Source organism: Dromiciops gliroides, chromosome 4 (assembly GCF_019393635.1).
Source record: "Dromiciops gliroides isolate mDroGli1 chromosome 4, mDroGli1.pri, whole genome shotgun sequence".
Classification (NCBI taxonomy): domain Eukaryota; kingdom Metazoa; phylum Chordata; class Mammalia; order Microbiotheria; family Microbiotheriidae; genus Dromiciops; species Dromiciops gliroides.
In genome coordinates this window covers 252023502-252039017 of record NC_057864.1, presented here as the reverse complement: position 1 = coordinate 252039017, position 15516 = coordinate 252023502, and the positions used below count along the sequence as shown (strand labels likewise).

At 44.2% G+C, this 15516-nt stretch overlaps 1 protein-coding gene across 5 annotated transcripts in view; it reads left to right on the top strand.

Moving 5' to 3' along the window:
• Positions 1 to 520: 520 nt before the first annotated feature.
• Positions 521 to 15516, top strand: part of MOCS1 (molybdenum cofactor synthesis 1) — a 63249-nt gene continuing 48253 nt past the window's right edge. For all 5 annotated transcript variants that reach the window (XM_044003739.1, XM_044003737.1, XM_044003736.1 and 2 more), the window contains exon 1: positions 521 to 720. In XM_044003739.1, coding sequence (XP_043859674.1) covers positions 598 to 720 — 123 coding nt within the window. In that variant the 5' untranslated portion in view covers positions 521 to 597. The remainder of the gene's footprint in view (positions 721 to 15516) is intronic.

Genomic DNA, 15516 nt, shown 5'->3' with positions numbered 1-15516 from the left:
GCTCAGTTTAGCTTTTCCTTCTATTTAGGCTTGGACCAGTTTCACTCTGCGTGGGTGTAGAGAGCACCCACTGAGGATACACGTAAAAGCAAAAATTCAAACAGTCCCTGACCTTGGGGAGCTTAAGTTCTTATGTGAGTAATTACGAGAAGGGCTCAGTTTAGCTTTTCCGTCTATTTAGGATTGGACCAGTTTCACTCTGCGTGGGTGTAGAGAGCACCCATTACGTCAATCCCTGGAGTGGCTGGACAAGCCCCCTAAAAAAATCCAAAGCACAGTCCAGGGCAGGAACCTATTCATCCAGTGCTTGTTGGAAACAAGAGAGTGGAACGAATCCACACCCAAGCTTCCTTGCCTCAATTCGGGGTCATGCCATACGGACTGAAAAGTGTCCTGCCCTGGCTCCGAGCAGCGCGGGACTACAAGTCCCAGAAGGCAGCGAGGCACCGTTGCCGACTAGTGATTGGCTGCGCGGGCCTCGCCCCCGTCCCGCCTCTCTTGATTCGGATCTCTGCGGGAGGTAGGTAGGGGCAGAGCTAGTCGGGATCGTTCAGCCGCTGTTGTCCTTGATCTGGGCGTGGACTGACTGCCTGGCCCATGGCTGCATGGTCAGTATCGCGGACACTCTGGAGGGTCCTAGGGGCTGCCGGTCGGGGCTGCAGCTCAGGGGCCCCCGTAACGCTGCCTCGGAGTGGGGAGCCGGCTCTGCAAGAAGCCCAGGTGAGCGAGCTCCTCCTGGGCACCCAGACTTTCCACGGAGAAGTGGTAGCCCGGGCCCTCCGGGGAGATGCACCCCCAAACCCGGCCCACCAGCGCCTGCCCTATTGTGTTCTTCTGCTGGCGACTCCCCCATGCTCTTAGGAGGTGGGGAGGAGTCAGAGCGGTATAGATGCCCGCAGTTGGCTGGGTTGGGGTGAATGAAGGGAGGTAAGAAAGGGGCTCCCCAGAGGCTCTGCAAACCTTCCAACTATAGGAGCACTGACTTTTGCTAGAAGGGAAGTCGGAGGCTCTGTGGTCCTAACCTACCTGTCCTCTATCCCTTATCTGACTAATTCCTGTTCAGCTTTCTATACCTGTCATAAGGAGTATGGGTATGTTGCTTGTTTCCCCAGAGCTCTGCTTGAATGGGGCTGTAGAGACTTTGTGAATGGGGCAGGGTGTTGGACTATGACACCATGTTTCCCTGAGGCGTGGGTCTTGCACATTGTCACAGAGAGTATCTTCTCTCTCCAGGCCTTTCTCTCCTGGGGGAGTTATAGAACCCATTATCTCTATAATGGCTTGGGTTCCCCCTTGCCAAGTACTCTTCTTATTAGACCTATGGATGGTGTTATATAATATTCTTTGTCATTAGGATTCCTTTTAAGTTTACAAGAAAAGTTTATCAGGTAGGCAATGAAGGAATAAAGCCTGTCAGGGAGAAGCCCCCATTCCTCTGGTGAGAACCCTTTCCTGTTTGGGGGCAGTTTGTCATGAAGAGGCCCTCTTCCTTTGGGTGGGACCCCTTGCTTGGGGTTAGGACCCAAACTACCTATGATTAACTAGATATACATCACAAGAAGGTTAAGCTGGGGGCAGCTAGGTGGCACAATGGATAAAGCACAGGCCCTGGATTCAGGAGGACCTGAGTTCACATCCGGCCTCAGACACTTGAGACATACTAGCTGTGTGACCCAGGGCAAGTCACTTAACCCTCATTGCCCTGCAAAAAAGAACAAAAAACAAAAACAAGAAGGTTAAGCTGGCCATAGGGCAATGTGTCCATGGGTTTTCCTCTCACTTTATTCTGGGAAAAGACTCAAACTGTTGCATTGCTTTCTTGTATGCCCACGGAGGGGGACAGATAGAGGTTCTATCTTAGCTCACACCCCAACTAACTGGGCATCAACTCAAAGATTAGCAGGGACTTGCGCTAAGAAGTATGTAAATATTGCTACTAGACTCTGCTCTCAGGTGGTAGTGCCAGATGAAAGCCTGGTGAGTTCCCTAGGCAGGGGCTGTGTCTCCCCTCCTCTCCTTGTCTCCCTTCAGAATGTGAACTACCCTAGGGCAGGTACTTCCACTCCTATTAGACTGGGAGCTCCCCAAAGGCATGGACTACTATCATCAAACTAAAAGTTCTATGAAGGCCTCAAGTCTTTTCTATTTTTTCTTTATCATATTCTCCTTTCTCTCCATCAGGGCAGTTCTGTGTTACAGTGGAGCTTGGGTCCTGAAGTCAAGAAGACTCTTTTCTGAGTTCAGATCTGGCCTCAGACACTTAGTATCTCTGTGACCCTGGAGAAATCAATTAATTTCATTTGCCTCAATTACCTCATCTGTAAAATGAGCCAGAGAAGGAAATGACAAAATCACTCCAGTGGTCTTTGCCAAGAAAACCCCAAAGGGAGTCATGAAAAATCAGACATGCCTGAACAACAACAACAACACCTTCTCTCTGTCACATTGTTTAATAATACAAGATTCTGGCAAGAGTAAATTGGGTAAATCTTTGGTTGCTTTTCTTAAAGGAGATTACAGAGTAACTGCTAGGGGTAGTTAGTTGCTGGAATGTGAAATGCAGAGATAAAGAAGACAATCTCTATCTTCAATGTATTTATAGTATAATAGCAGAGATATGAGTTAGAAGGGACTTCAGACATCATCTATTCCAGCCTCATCATTTTTCAGATAAGTAAACTAAGTCCCTGAAAGATCATCAGATCATTGATTTAGGGCTGGAAAGGATGTTACAGATGTCTTCTAGCCAAGGCCTTTCTAAACTTTTTCCACTCGAGTCCCCTTTTTACCCAAGAAATTTTTATGGGATCCTGGGCACATATTTACATAAAATAGGTATACATTACCTTTTACTGTTGTCAAATTTTTTGCCACCCCCACATTCAGTTATGCGACCCTATATGGGGTCAAGACCCACAGTTTAAGAAACTTTGTTCTAGCCTGACCCCTTCATCTTATTGATGTGGAAACAGGCCCAGTAAGTAGGAGGGATAGGATTTGAACACAGATTCTCTGATTTAGATTCAGAATTCTTTTTGCATGTTGCTCTGCTTCTTTTTTTTTTTTTTTTTTTGCAGGGCAATGGGGGTTAAATGACTTGCCCAGGGTCACAGAGCTAGTAAGTGTTAAGTGTCTGAGACCGGATTTGAACTCAGGTACTCCTGAATCCAGGGCCGGTGCTCTATCCACTGCACCACCTAGCTGTCCCCACCACCTAGCTGCCCCTTGCTCTGCTTCTTAATTGGCACTTATACTAGTTAGTGTTGCTAATTATCTTTGTATGTGCACATATTCGGTGGGGTTTTAGAGAAGGGAGATGGCATTGCATGGTTAGGAAAGATTTTTCCTCTTGTGGCTATCACAATAGATTTCCTATCCCTGTGCGTACCTCACCAAAATGTTGGAGATGCTGAGGCACTGGTGGGGAAAACAGTTATCGTCAGCCATTTAGTCAATATTAAGTGCAAACTATGTACCAGGCACTGTGCTAAGCACTGAAGCTAGAAAGAAAGGCAAAAACGTGGTCCCTGGTGGCCTCCTCATTTTAATGGAGGAAATGATATACAAACAGCTGGAAAGGGACCCCAATGAGCATGTTCCAATCCCCCCCTTTTTTGCAGATGAGGAAACTGAGGCTCAGATGAGTGAAGTGACTAACCCAGGGTCACACAGCTAATTAGTGGCAGGTCTTGATTAGTTTAGTGTGGAGACTGTACAGCACAGCCATCTTGAGATTTCCTTGTAGCGAGGAGGAGACAAATTAAAATGAACAATGATGCTTGTTTGTCTTTGAAAGAAAAAAAACTCACCCCCCCCTTTTTTTTGTGAGGCAATTGGGGTTAAGTGACTTGCCCAGGGTCACACAGCTAGTAAGTGTCAAGTGTCTGAGGTTGGATTTGAACTCAGGTCTTCCTGACTCCAGGGCCAGTGTTCTATCCACCCCCCATTTTTGTTGTTGTTGCAAAGAAGCTTCTTTATATACATAAATTCTTGGGTCTGGCTATGTGCACTTATATACGTGAGATACCCATTGGTGATCTAGGATCCAGTAGCTAGGCTCCTGGTCCCTTATTTCAGCTTCTCTACTCTTTTTGGTTCTTGTGCCCTGGGGGAGGAAGCTCAGGATCTATAATGCCTAATTACTGCCTTTTGGACTTGTGGTTCTCCAGCCTGGGGCTGCTGGCTTTGTAGAAAGAGGGAATTTTAAGAAAGTGAAAACTGCCAGGATGGGGCATGTATACATATACATCTCACTGCATGAGCACATAGGTTTAGGTTAGGATGGGACCTACCACAGTGGCATTATTAGGAGATGAAAAGGAAATGCCACCAAGGGGTTCAAAGTGACATTTTTAGGCATGTGAGCTTGGATATGGGTATTTTTCTTTGGGGTAAGAATGTTTGCTGCCTCATATGTGTATGCATCTCTCTCTCTCTCTCTCTCTCTCTCTCTCTCTCTCTCTCTCTCTCTCTGGCTCTCTGTGTCTCTGTCTGTCTCTTTGTCTGTGTCTTTCCTAAAGTGAAATCTCCCTGGCCCTCCCAGCCTTTTGGTATTGCTTTCCTCCCTTCCTGCTGAGTCATTTCCCTTGGCTTTCTCATCTGTTTCAGTTTTGGGTTTCTTAGATTTCACTTTCCCATTCCCCTCCCCCCAACTCCCTCCACCTTTAGTGGCTTAGTCTGTCCTCAAGAGTAGGACCAGGAGTGGGACACTGAAGCCCTGCGGGAGGTAGGAGACATGGGTGGCTGTTTTAAGGAGAAGAGAGGAAAAAAAAAACCCATAAACAATCCAAACCCTGGAATAAACATAAATTCCCTAGATATCTGACCTCTTGGGTCTTAGGCCTTAGCAGTTTGGACAAAGATCAAGGATTCAAAACAAAGAAATCAAGAGGGAGGAACATGGGCATGTGTCCAGGCTAACACTGACTTCTTCACCTTGCCTGGAATTCAAGCCCCAGGTATTCCCTTGGGTTGGGCAAAGTTCTATCACTTCTGGTTAAAGATAAAAGTTGAGGAGGCAGGGGAAGGGATTTAAGCATGGCTCAGAATTTAGAGCTGTGATCTTAACCTGGGGGCTTGATGAACTTGGTTTTGAGGTATAAATAAAATCATATTTCAATATAATCGGTTGGTTTTCATTGTGTTTTATGCTTTTAAAAACATTCTGAGAAGGCTGCCAGAGGCATCACCAGGCTGTCTGTCCAAGGGGTTCAAGTCACAAAAAGGTTAAGAACCCTTGAGTTAGAGTCACGGTTAAGAACCCTTGAGTTAGAGGATGCTAACATCACCTGAAGAATTTCAGTTGCTTAGCACAACAGAGCTTAGCATCTAGAGGGTGGACCATAAGTTATCAAGGGGTTTCAATATTTATTCCTTTATTCTTTTGTTTTTAATGTAAAATACCATAGCATCACATAGAGTGCATATATAGGAAAAAAATTAACATTATGTGTGAAAAATCAAATCTCATAAATGGTGAAAATAAATAAAAATAATTTTCAAAAAGTTATTAAAACATTGTGACTTTTGGCCTCCCCTTGTAGTTAAAATAGGGTGCTACCAGATGGTGGGCTGGGATAAGCTTGCTTTACCCACCCTGCTTTCCTTAGTTCGTGATTAATGAGGCAGTGGTCTTTGCTCTGGTCATAAAACATTCTTGATTATAGCTCTGGTGGAATGAAAAAACGAGAATCTAAGAGGGTGGGGAAAGCAGCCTGATTTCCCCCTTCAGTTATCTAGGGCTCCCCGGTAACCCACACTCCCCACCTCCAAAAAGTGAGACATCTTTATTAGAGATATCATTTGATCTTATAAAACCATATTGCCTCCATGAGATAGGTACAGTGTCACTTATTCAACATACATTTATTAAATGCCTAATATATGCAATATACTATGTTCACCATAGAAAGTGGCACAAAATTAGGGCACCTAAGTGGTGAAGTAGATAAAGAATTGGCCCTGGATTCAGGAGGACCTGAGTTCAAAGCCAGCCTCAGACCCTTGATACTTACTAGCTTTGTGACCCTGGGCAAGTCATTTAACCCTCATTGCCCTGAAAAAAAAAAAAAAAGTGGTACAGAATTTAGAGAATACTTAGTCTCTATCCTTGTGCAATTCATGGTCTGGCAAGAGGATTAGTCACACAGATGCTAATCAGTTATTCAACAAACATTTTTTATTACTTATATTCCAGATAAAAAACAACAGAGACTATTAAATAGCCAGCCTCAGAATCAGGAAGACCTAGGTTTGTCTGTTGTTCAGTCGTGTCTTTGTGACCCTGTAGACCAAAGCACACCAGTGCTATCCATTGGGTTTTCTTGGCAAAGATACTGAAGTGGTTTGCCTTTTGCTTCTCCAGTGGATTAAGACAGAGGTGAAATGACTTGCCCAGGGTCACACAGCCAGTAAGTACCCAAGGTCCTTCTGACTAAGCCCAGCACTCTATCTATCAGATTTGAACTCATCTTCCTGACTCTAGGCCCAGTGCTCTATCCACTGAAACACCTAATTATCTCCAAGGCAAAGAGGTGAAGTGACTAAGCGCAGGGTCACATAGCTAGTAAGTGTCTGAGGTCAGATTTGAATTCAGGTCTTCCTGACTCCAGTCACTGTGCTCTATCCACTGAGCCTCCTAGCTGCCTCTTAGGATTCAAGTCTACCTTTTGACATATATTGTTAGGGCAAGACATTTAACTTTTCAGTGTCCTAGGCCAAAGCTTCTTAAACTGTGGATCCTGACCCCATAGCAACCCATATGGGGTCTCATAACTGAATGTGGAAGTTGAGAAAAATTTGACAGTCAATGTTTGATTTGTAGATCTATTTTATATACCTCTATACCCAGGGTCGTGTAAAAATTTCTTGGGTGAAAAGGGGTTGTGAGTAGAAAAAGTTTAAGAAGCCCTGCCTTAGGCTACTCTAAGGAGAGCCAATCTGTAACAATGGAGGGGTCTTTCTGTACTAATGAGATCACAGGGCCTGTCCCCTCCCTCTCCCCTTAGGCCTCCCTAAAACTCTTCAATGGCCATGTACAGGCACTGAATACGGAATGGTGCAGACTGATCGGTCTGGTGCACCCCCCCCCCACTCCCCATAGGGCATTAGAGGTCTTGCCAATAGCAAGAACTCCTGTCCCTCCAGTGAGATATGAATCCCTGAGGTGTGGTCATTTGATAACAAAGGAACACAATTTCTTCTGCCTTGCTCAGGGTTGGGACATCTGTAAAGCATGCTAGAGTGCTTTCTCCACACTGTGCTGAGTTGCTAAGGGACAGCCTGGGGCAAAACTTGATTGCTTTTCCTTGGACCACATGCACATGCATGCTCAGGGACCTTACCTAACCAACATGGTTGTTTTTTTAACCACAGCTTATTGACATTACTCCCCTTCACTTATTCTGTGGTCCAGGAAAACTGGCCTGCTTGCTGTTTTAACACTTGTCATTCATTGACATATCTTGTTCTCTCTGCCTTGTGCATAGCTGTCCCCTGTGCCTTGGATATCTGGGTGGTGCTGTGGATAGAGCACTGGGCTTGGAGTCAGAAAGACTCATGTTCCTCAGGTCAAATCTGGCCTTAGATACTTACTAGCTGTGTGACCCTGGGTAAGTCACTTAACCCTGTTTGCCTCAGTTTCTCCATCTATAAAATAGCCTGGAGAAGGAAATGGCAAACCATTCCAGTATTTTTGCCAAGAAAACCCCAAATGGGGTGGGACACTACTGAAAATTCAACATCAACAACTTCTATTCCTTGGAGGCATTTAGGTGGTCCAGTACAATGGTACTGGAATTAGGAAGACATGGGTTCAAATCCAGCTTCAGACACTTACTAGTCGTGTGAACCTAGGCAAGTCATTTAACTTCTGTTTGCCTTAATCCACTGGAGAAGGAAATGGCAAAGCACTTCTGTATTTTTATCAAGAAAACCCCATGGACAGTATGGTCCATAGGGTCGTGAAGAGTCAGACACAACTGAATGAATGAACAAAAGAAAACCCCTATGCCTAGAATATATCCTTTCCACATTCCTGGCTCCTCTTCTAGGTCCAGCTTTTTGAATCTTAGTTGTTTTTTAAGCTCAGATCAAGAAGCCTTTCCTTATTTTCTTTCCCTCCCACTCCCAACTAGTGACTCTTCCCATCAAATAGCCTGGCATTTTATATAAATATATTTGACGTTGCAGTGTGCTTTATTGTCACATCCATCCTTCTGAGGGCCCTTGGCAGGGGGCTTTCAGCACAGTGACTATGGCTGGTCTTGTTCTAGAGTCATGCTCAGTGTCAGACATCCAGTGCTCTCCTGAAAAGCTCTGAGATCAGAGGTAAAAGTTTACACTCGCTGAGCCCCATAATGTAGATGTTTTGTATATATTGCTGTGTGTACATGTTGTCTCTCCCAATAAGATTGTAAGCTTCTTGAGGGAAGGACTGCTTTTTGTTTCTCTTTTTATTCCTAGTGTCGTTGTTTAGTCATTCAGTTGTGTCTGACACATTGTGACCCCATATGGGATTTTCTTGGGTTTTTTTTTTGGTGAGGCAATTGGGGTTGTGACTTGGCCAGGGTCACACAGCTAGTAAGTATCAAGTGTCTGAGGCCAGATTTGAACTCAGGTCCTCCTGAATTCAGGGCTGGTGCTCTATCCACTGCCCCACCTAGCTGCCCCTATATGGGATTTTCTTGACAGAGATACTGGAGTGGTTTTCTATTTCCTTCTCCAGTAGATTAAAGTAAACAGAGGTTAAATGACTTGCCCAGGGTCACACAGCCAGTAAGCAGTGTAAGAGCCAAATTTACTATGAGGAAATTTAATTGGGCGGCTTGCCATAATTTGGGGGTAAGGAAGGAGATTAACAGCCTCTTTCAAAAAACAAAAACAGGGTTTATTAACAGGAACAAATTTAAAACAGAAGTAAGGTTAGTGGAACTAGGGACAAAGGAAAAAAAAAAGAAAAGGGAAAGGAAAATTATACGACCTGAAATCACACTACCACCAGGCTCAGCCCCATCTCTCTCTCTTTCTCTCATACCAGAATGGAGAATCTCCCCTTCTTCCAGAAAACCCCCTCTCTTACAGGAAACAGGGTGCTCTCTTTCTCTCTCTCTCTCTCTCTCTCTCTCTCTCTCTCTCTCTCTCTCTCTCACATACACACACACACACACACACACACACACACACAGCCACAAGCTAATTGGCTGACAGACCTGATTGACAGAATCAACAGGAGGCTGTACAAACGCCAGCCACCCCAGTTTCCAGACAATGAAGGTCACCTGACTACCCTCACCAGACTTCCAATCATTATAATTTGGCCAGACCCACATAGGCGTTGGTGAGAGGTGGGTGGAGCACTGTGCCAGGATGCTGAGGCTGGCCAGGGCTTCTAACTTTAGCCAAAGACAGGGTCAGAGAAATCTCAAATCATAATTAATTCTTTATATCCCCCCCTTGTTTCGCCAAGAAACACAGGGTGTTTTCTTGATGAAACAGTAGCCAAGGTCTTCTTGACTCCAAAAGCAACACTCTATTCACCAAGCCACCTAGCTGCCTAGCACATAGTAGGTGCTTAATAATTGTTTATTGATTGATGTATATACAGGTTGTCTCCTCCAATAGAATATAAACTCCTTGATGGCAAAGACCATTTCATTTTTCTCTTTGTATCCCGTGTGCTGGGCTCGTAGTAGGTGCTCAATTGATCTCTAATGGAACTGAAAAAAAAAATAGGTGGTTTACAGAAAAACAAAAACAAGTCCTATGAAATCTGAGCAGGAAAGTCATTCATTAAAGGAGGAAGGAACAGCTTTGTGGAGGATATGATACTTTTCCCCTTTTATACCTGGGCCAGTTGGAGCCCTGGAGGATTTATCCCTCACAGGTTTTAGGGCTTGGTTTTAAACCCAGATGACCCGGTTTCCATTCCAGGGGTATGTCTGCTTTGCTGTCTTCCCCTCTCTCCTTCTTTCACCTTCCACCCAATCTTTGGAGGACCGGAGTTCTCAACTTGGTTCTGAGACTAATAACTTTTGTGATCTTGGGCAAATGACTTAAACTCACTGTTTCAGACCAGGTGGCCTCTGAAGCCCTTTCTAGCTCCAGATCTGGGGTCTTTTAAGTCATGAGCTTCTCTGTTCTAGGAAGAAATGAGTCTTCTCCCTCTCCTGTGTCACCATGTTACATTCCCTTTACCTTATATTGGAGTGTTCACATGAAGCCCAAGAAGAATCCAGAACTCTGTTCCAGGGTGATTCGTAGGTCATGATAAAGGGAGAAAGTGAGGATAGACATGGAGATTGGAGGTTTGGGCTGTCTCTATGAAGGTGAGGTTAGGGATGGCTTTTCTTGTCTGTATCTGCAAGTCTGCTCTTCAAAGGATGGGTTTGTGTTACTCGGTGTGGCCTCCTTCCAGGCATTTTCCTTTTGGTTCTGAACCCCATAATAGTGGAATCTAATCCTCACTCCTAGGGGTAAGCGAAGATGAGTAATAATGAAATCATCATTGTACAAGGCTGGTACCCAGCCCTTCCTGAGCCTCCCATCTACCACTGCTCATGATGTACTCCCTTCTACTTCTTGGCAAGGAAGATGAGTAGGAGTGTATGGGGTATTCAGGGAGGACTAGCACCTCTGGTGTGAAGACTTGCTGAGCCCTTTTCAAAACTATTCATTCACCTTTGGCATCTACCTTTCACCCAACTCTCATCTATGGTTCCAAGAAGCTGTAACATGTGCAGGGTCCACACCCTGGCAAACAGTCTTGGCAGACAGGCTAAACCGGGTTGAGGGTAACTGATAGGCCTCAAAACCATCAGTGAGTTTGGGTGGGGCTGGGGTGTCTACCCCAAGCATGTGAAGACTTTCCCCAGAGGAAGGGGCGGATTAGAATAGATTGTTCCAACAACTGTGAAGATGGCTGAAGCAGGCCCTGTGGAGCTCTTAGAGTTTGGGCAGATGTTGAAGATGCCGAGATTATCTACTGCATTCCAAGCCATGACCAATCATCTTAATTTTTGCCTTGCCATGCACTGCACTGTGATGACCCTGCAAGAGAGAGTGAGGCTGACAACTGTGCAACTCTAAGTCACTTAAATCCAATTCATGCACAGGCCAAGATGGCACCCTGTGATGTCATTGGTCCACTTCAGAAATGAAGGACAAACAACAGAACAGCAACTGCTTCCTATCAGTAAGGATGATGGGGACAGAACCAGAAACATGGTATGATGCACCTGGGGAAAGACAGAAGACAGTTTAGTTTAGGCAGTCTGTCAGCTAGCATTTATTCAGCCTTACTATGTGGACCCTGCCCTCAAGGGGCTCCCATTCTCATGGGGGAGATAACACAAAATCAATGATCTACATACAAGATATCTACAGTGTAAATGGAACATGAACTCAGAGAGAAGACACTAGCAGTGGTGGGGAGCAGGACAGGCCTCTAGCAGAAAAAGAGATTTGATCAGTCTTGGAGGAAGCCTGGGAAACCAAGAGGGAACGGTGAGGAGGGAGAGAATTCTATGCAGACAGCCAGTGAAATGGAGTCAGAAAATGGAGGACCCATAAGAAGGCCAGTGTCAATGAATCTTATAGCATGTGGAAAGGAGTAAAGTGTAAGAAGACTGGAAATATAGCAAAGGGCCTGGTTGTGAAAGGTTTTAAAAACCAAATAGGATGTTCTGTTTGATCCTAGAGGCAATAGGGAGCCATTGGAGTTTATTGAGTTAGAAGGAGGGCTTTGACATGGTCAGATTTGCAGGAATGTTCCTTTGGGAGCTGAGTAGGGAATGGACTGAAGTGGGGAGAGAATTGAGGCACAGAGACCAACCAGAAAGCTATTTCAATAGTCCAGCAACCTCTGCCCCATAGTTTAAACTCAAAGGTATGACTGACTTTGGGGTGGGATCCTACCCCGTTGCCCACTCCCTGAGTTCCCATATCCTTTTATATATGAAATCTCACCAATTCCTTTAGACTTTCCCCTACTTTTCCCTCTCCCCCCAGGATCTTCTCTGCTCCTGTTTTGACACCTCCTTAAAGTTAAGGAGGCATGAGAATTTAGCCAGAGTCAGTAGTTAAAGGGGTGGGGAAGTAAGCTTGTGTTCCCACAAGTGGTAATGAACCTTTCTCTCTTGAGAGGAGAAATAAAAGTGGGGTTGTAGAAATTTCTAGGTGCAGAGATGAGAAACAACCACCTTCTTGTTCTTCTCTTCCTCCTTTTCCTTTTCTTCTTCTTCTTCATCATCATCATCTAGCTTTGGTTTACTTAAAGTTTTCAAAATACTTTATATATTCTGCATCACCAAATATAATGGGAGTCAGATGACTTCTGTTCCTGCCATTGACAGCAAGGTGAACTGGATCAAGTAATTAGTAAACCTCAGACACTCCACCTTTAAGAACCAGGTTAATCATAAGTTCAATTAATCAATCAACAAGCATTTATTAAGCTATCCATTATGAGCCAGGCTCTGTTGTAGGCAGTGGGCATGCAAAGATAATAATGAAACAGTCCTGCCCTCAGGGAACTTACAGTCCAAAAGGAGAGACATGGTGCATGTGGAAAAGTAGAACAAAACAGCTATAAGATAACCTTGATGGGGAGGGCATTAATATGTAGAAGGACCAGAGAGGGCATCATTTAGAGGTTCTCTCTTGAGTGAGTCTTGAAAGAAATCAGGAATTTGAAGAGGTGAAGGTGAGGGAGTGCATTACAGGCATGGGGGACAACCAGTACACAGACCCAGAGAGAGGAGACAGAGTGTTGTATGTAGGTCACTGTGACTGGACCACAGAATGTGTGGAGGGAAAGAATGCTTAATAAGTCTGGAAAGGTAGGATGGAACCTAGTTGCCAGAACTCTAAATGCCAAACAGCCAAGTGATCCTGGTGGCCACTGGGAGACAATGGACTTTATTGAACTGAATGGAATGGAATTTAGGAAGAATCACTTTGGCAGCTCTATGGAGGAGGAATTGGAGTGAAAAAAGTCCTGAGGCTAGGAGACAAATTTGGAAACTATTGCTACTGCTCAGGCAAGGAATAATTAGGGCCTTGACTAGGATGGTGACACTCTTAATGGAAAGAAAGAGTTGTGTTGAGAGATGTTGAGGAGGCAAAGAAAGGAATTATTTCCTAACTTATCAATATAGGAGAAATAAGGTCTTTAATCAGGGCAGAGGAACTATAGCTCATGGTATCACAAATCTGCAAAGCTTGGAAGCTAGGAATACCCAAAGATGGGAACCAAGGACAGGGTTTTTATGAGGTAACAAAACAGGGAGCTATGAAACTGCCCTTGGGAAAAGTAAGTTTCTCACAGACAGAAACTATTTAATGTTATTGAATCTTTTTACATAATAACCTAAAGTCCAGGAAGTAAGCTTGGGAATCTTTGGGAGGGGATAGTTTGTTTGGGGGAGATCCATAAGCAGTCAAGAGTCTGGAATTGACAAAGATTGGTGGGCAATTCATTTGACTGGGAAGGGGGGACTGGGTGGGGAATCAGTTCTCAGTAAATTTTGTAGTTATTAATATTGACAGCAGTCAAAGTACTGTGCTAGGTACCAGATAGAGGAGAGAGAGAGAGCTAAGGCTTCCACCTTGTTCTCTTCTTAAATTCTGTACATAAATACCAAATAACTCTATATACAAAGTTTAATAGAAAAGGATTATGTTCAAACTGTGGGTCTCTACTTTGTGCTGCTTGCTTTTCTTTTCTTTTCTTTTCTTTTTTTTTTTTTTTGCTAGGCAGTGAGGGTTAATTGACTTGCCCAGGGTCACACAGCTAGTAAGTGGCTTTTCTTTTAAATATGTTCAATATGTAACTTTCAGAGTTGTTTCATTTGTGATTCTTTCTGGACTTCTTTCTCTGCTCCTCTGTGCATTAAAAAATAAAAATTGCTTCAATTATCTTATTTTCTCTATTTCCTTTTTCTTTTTTGTCTATCCCTATTCCTTCTCTCCTTCCCACTCCATTCCAATTGGAAAAAAAGAAAATCAGAGTCCTTGTTATGAATGTTCATAGCCAAATAAATTCCTTCTTGGCTCTGTCTGAAAATGCATTTCTTATTGTGCATCATGAGACCATTACCTCTCTCAGTGAATGAATAGCATGCTTCTTTCTCTATCCTCTGGAACATTGATTCCAGAAGTTGTTCATTGGTTGTTTATTGCACTTGATATGGGGAGAAAGCACTTGGGTCCTTAGGATTCCTCTGTAAAGAATTACAGTCTTGTAAGTCCTATTTAAGAATAAAAGAACAGGTTTATTGGGGTACAAGAGAAACTGGCTGCGAGGAAGGTTTTAGAAAAAAAAAACACTTTCCTCCTCAACTAGCTTGGGGAATGCCCTTTTATAGGGCTAAGATGGCATGGGTAAAAATGTCCCTTATTGGGCGATGGGTTGGGGGTCGTCTGGTGGTGGGCTGGGGTAGTTTGATGACCAGTCATGAACAATCTGGTGATGGGCATTAACCCCATCCTGGTGGGTCGAAGCAGTCTGCTGGTGGGCAGTTCCTGGGTCTTCTCCTGGTGTAGCCACACCCAACAGGATTACCTCATCCAGGTGGTGCGGAGGGCTGGAATGTAGGGTGGGTAGGGTGGTGGTCCTGGAGCTTGCTCAGTTCAATCTGGTGCTGCTTATCTCTTTTGGGTGTGTCTGTCAAGGAGAGGCCTACTCGATTTCAGGGGAACACTCCTGGGGTTTCAAGGAAAAAAAGTTCCTTGACCTTCCCAGACAACGTCTGGGGTAACCAGGGCCCATAATCCTCCCATAACATTCCCCCCTTCTTTATATCTAGGGAAAAAGGCGATGGTCATGTCTTCTGTAACTGCTTCGTGATGATTATGGATGTAGAATTGTCCTTGAATCATTGGGGGCATAGTAGAAGTCTTTATGGGCCTGGTCCAGGGATTGAAGAGGTATGTAGGCAGGAGTAGTGGCTGCCATGAGGTTGCAAGCCTGGAGTCTGCTTGAGACAAATTTTACAAAAAGGTTAAAAAGACAAGGGACGAAGATCAAAAGAACAATGACTAATATCACTACCAGAATAAAGGGGGTTAACCAAGAAAAGAGTCAAGAACCCCAGGAACCTGAGTGAGGAGTGAAAAGCTGCTCAAGTGTGTCCTTCATCCAGTGAGAGATATCATGGAGATTCTGTACTCAGGTCTCAACTTTCCTTGAATTGTTAATAGACACACAACAAGATGTATTCTGAACCCCACCCTCTGCTGAAAGTAGATAGTCTAAGGCTATTCTGTTGTCTAATACTACATTGGCTAGAGTATCTAGGGATTCTTGTAAATCTTCTAGCCCAGCTATTTCATTCAAGAGTCTTTCAATAGCTAGAGTAACCTCCTCCCATAACACACTGATCTTGATTTTTAAGGCTTTCAAAGTTGTCTGTCTTGATAATGTTGTAGAAATTGTTCTCTTAGCTCCACTCACCTATTAGTTCATATAACTTTCTATGTTTCTTTGGTGTAATAATATCCTATTGCATTCATATACCA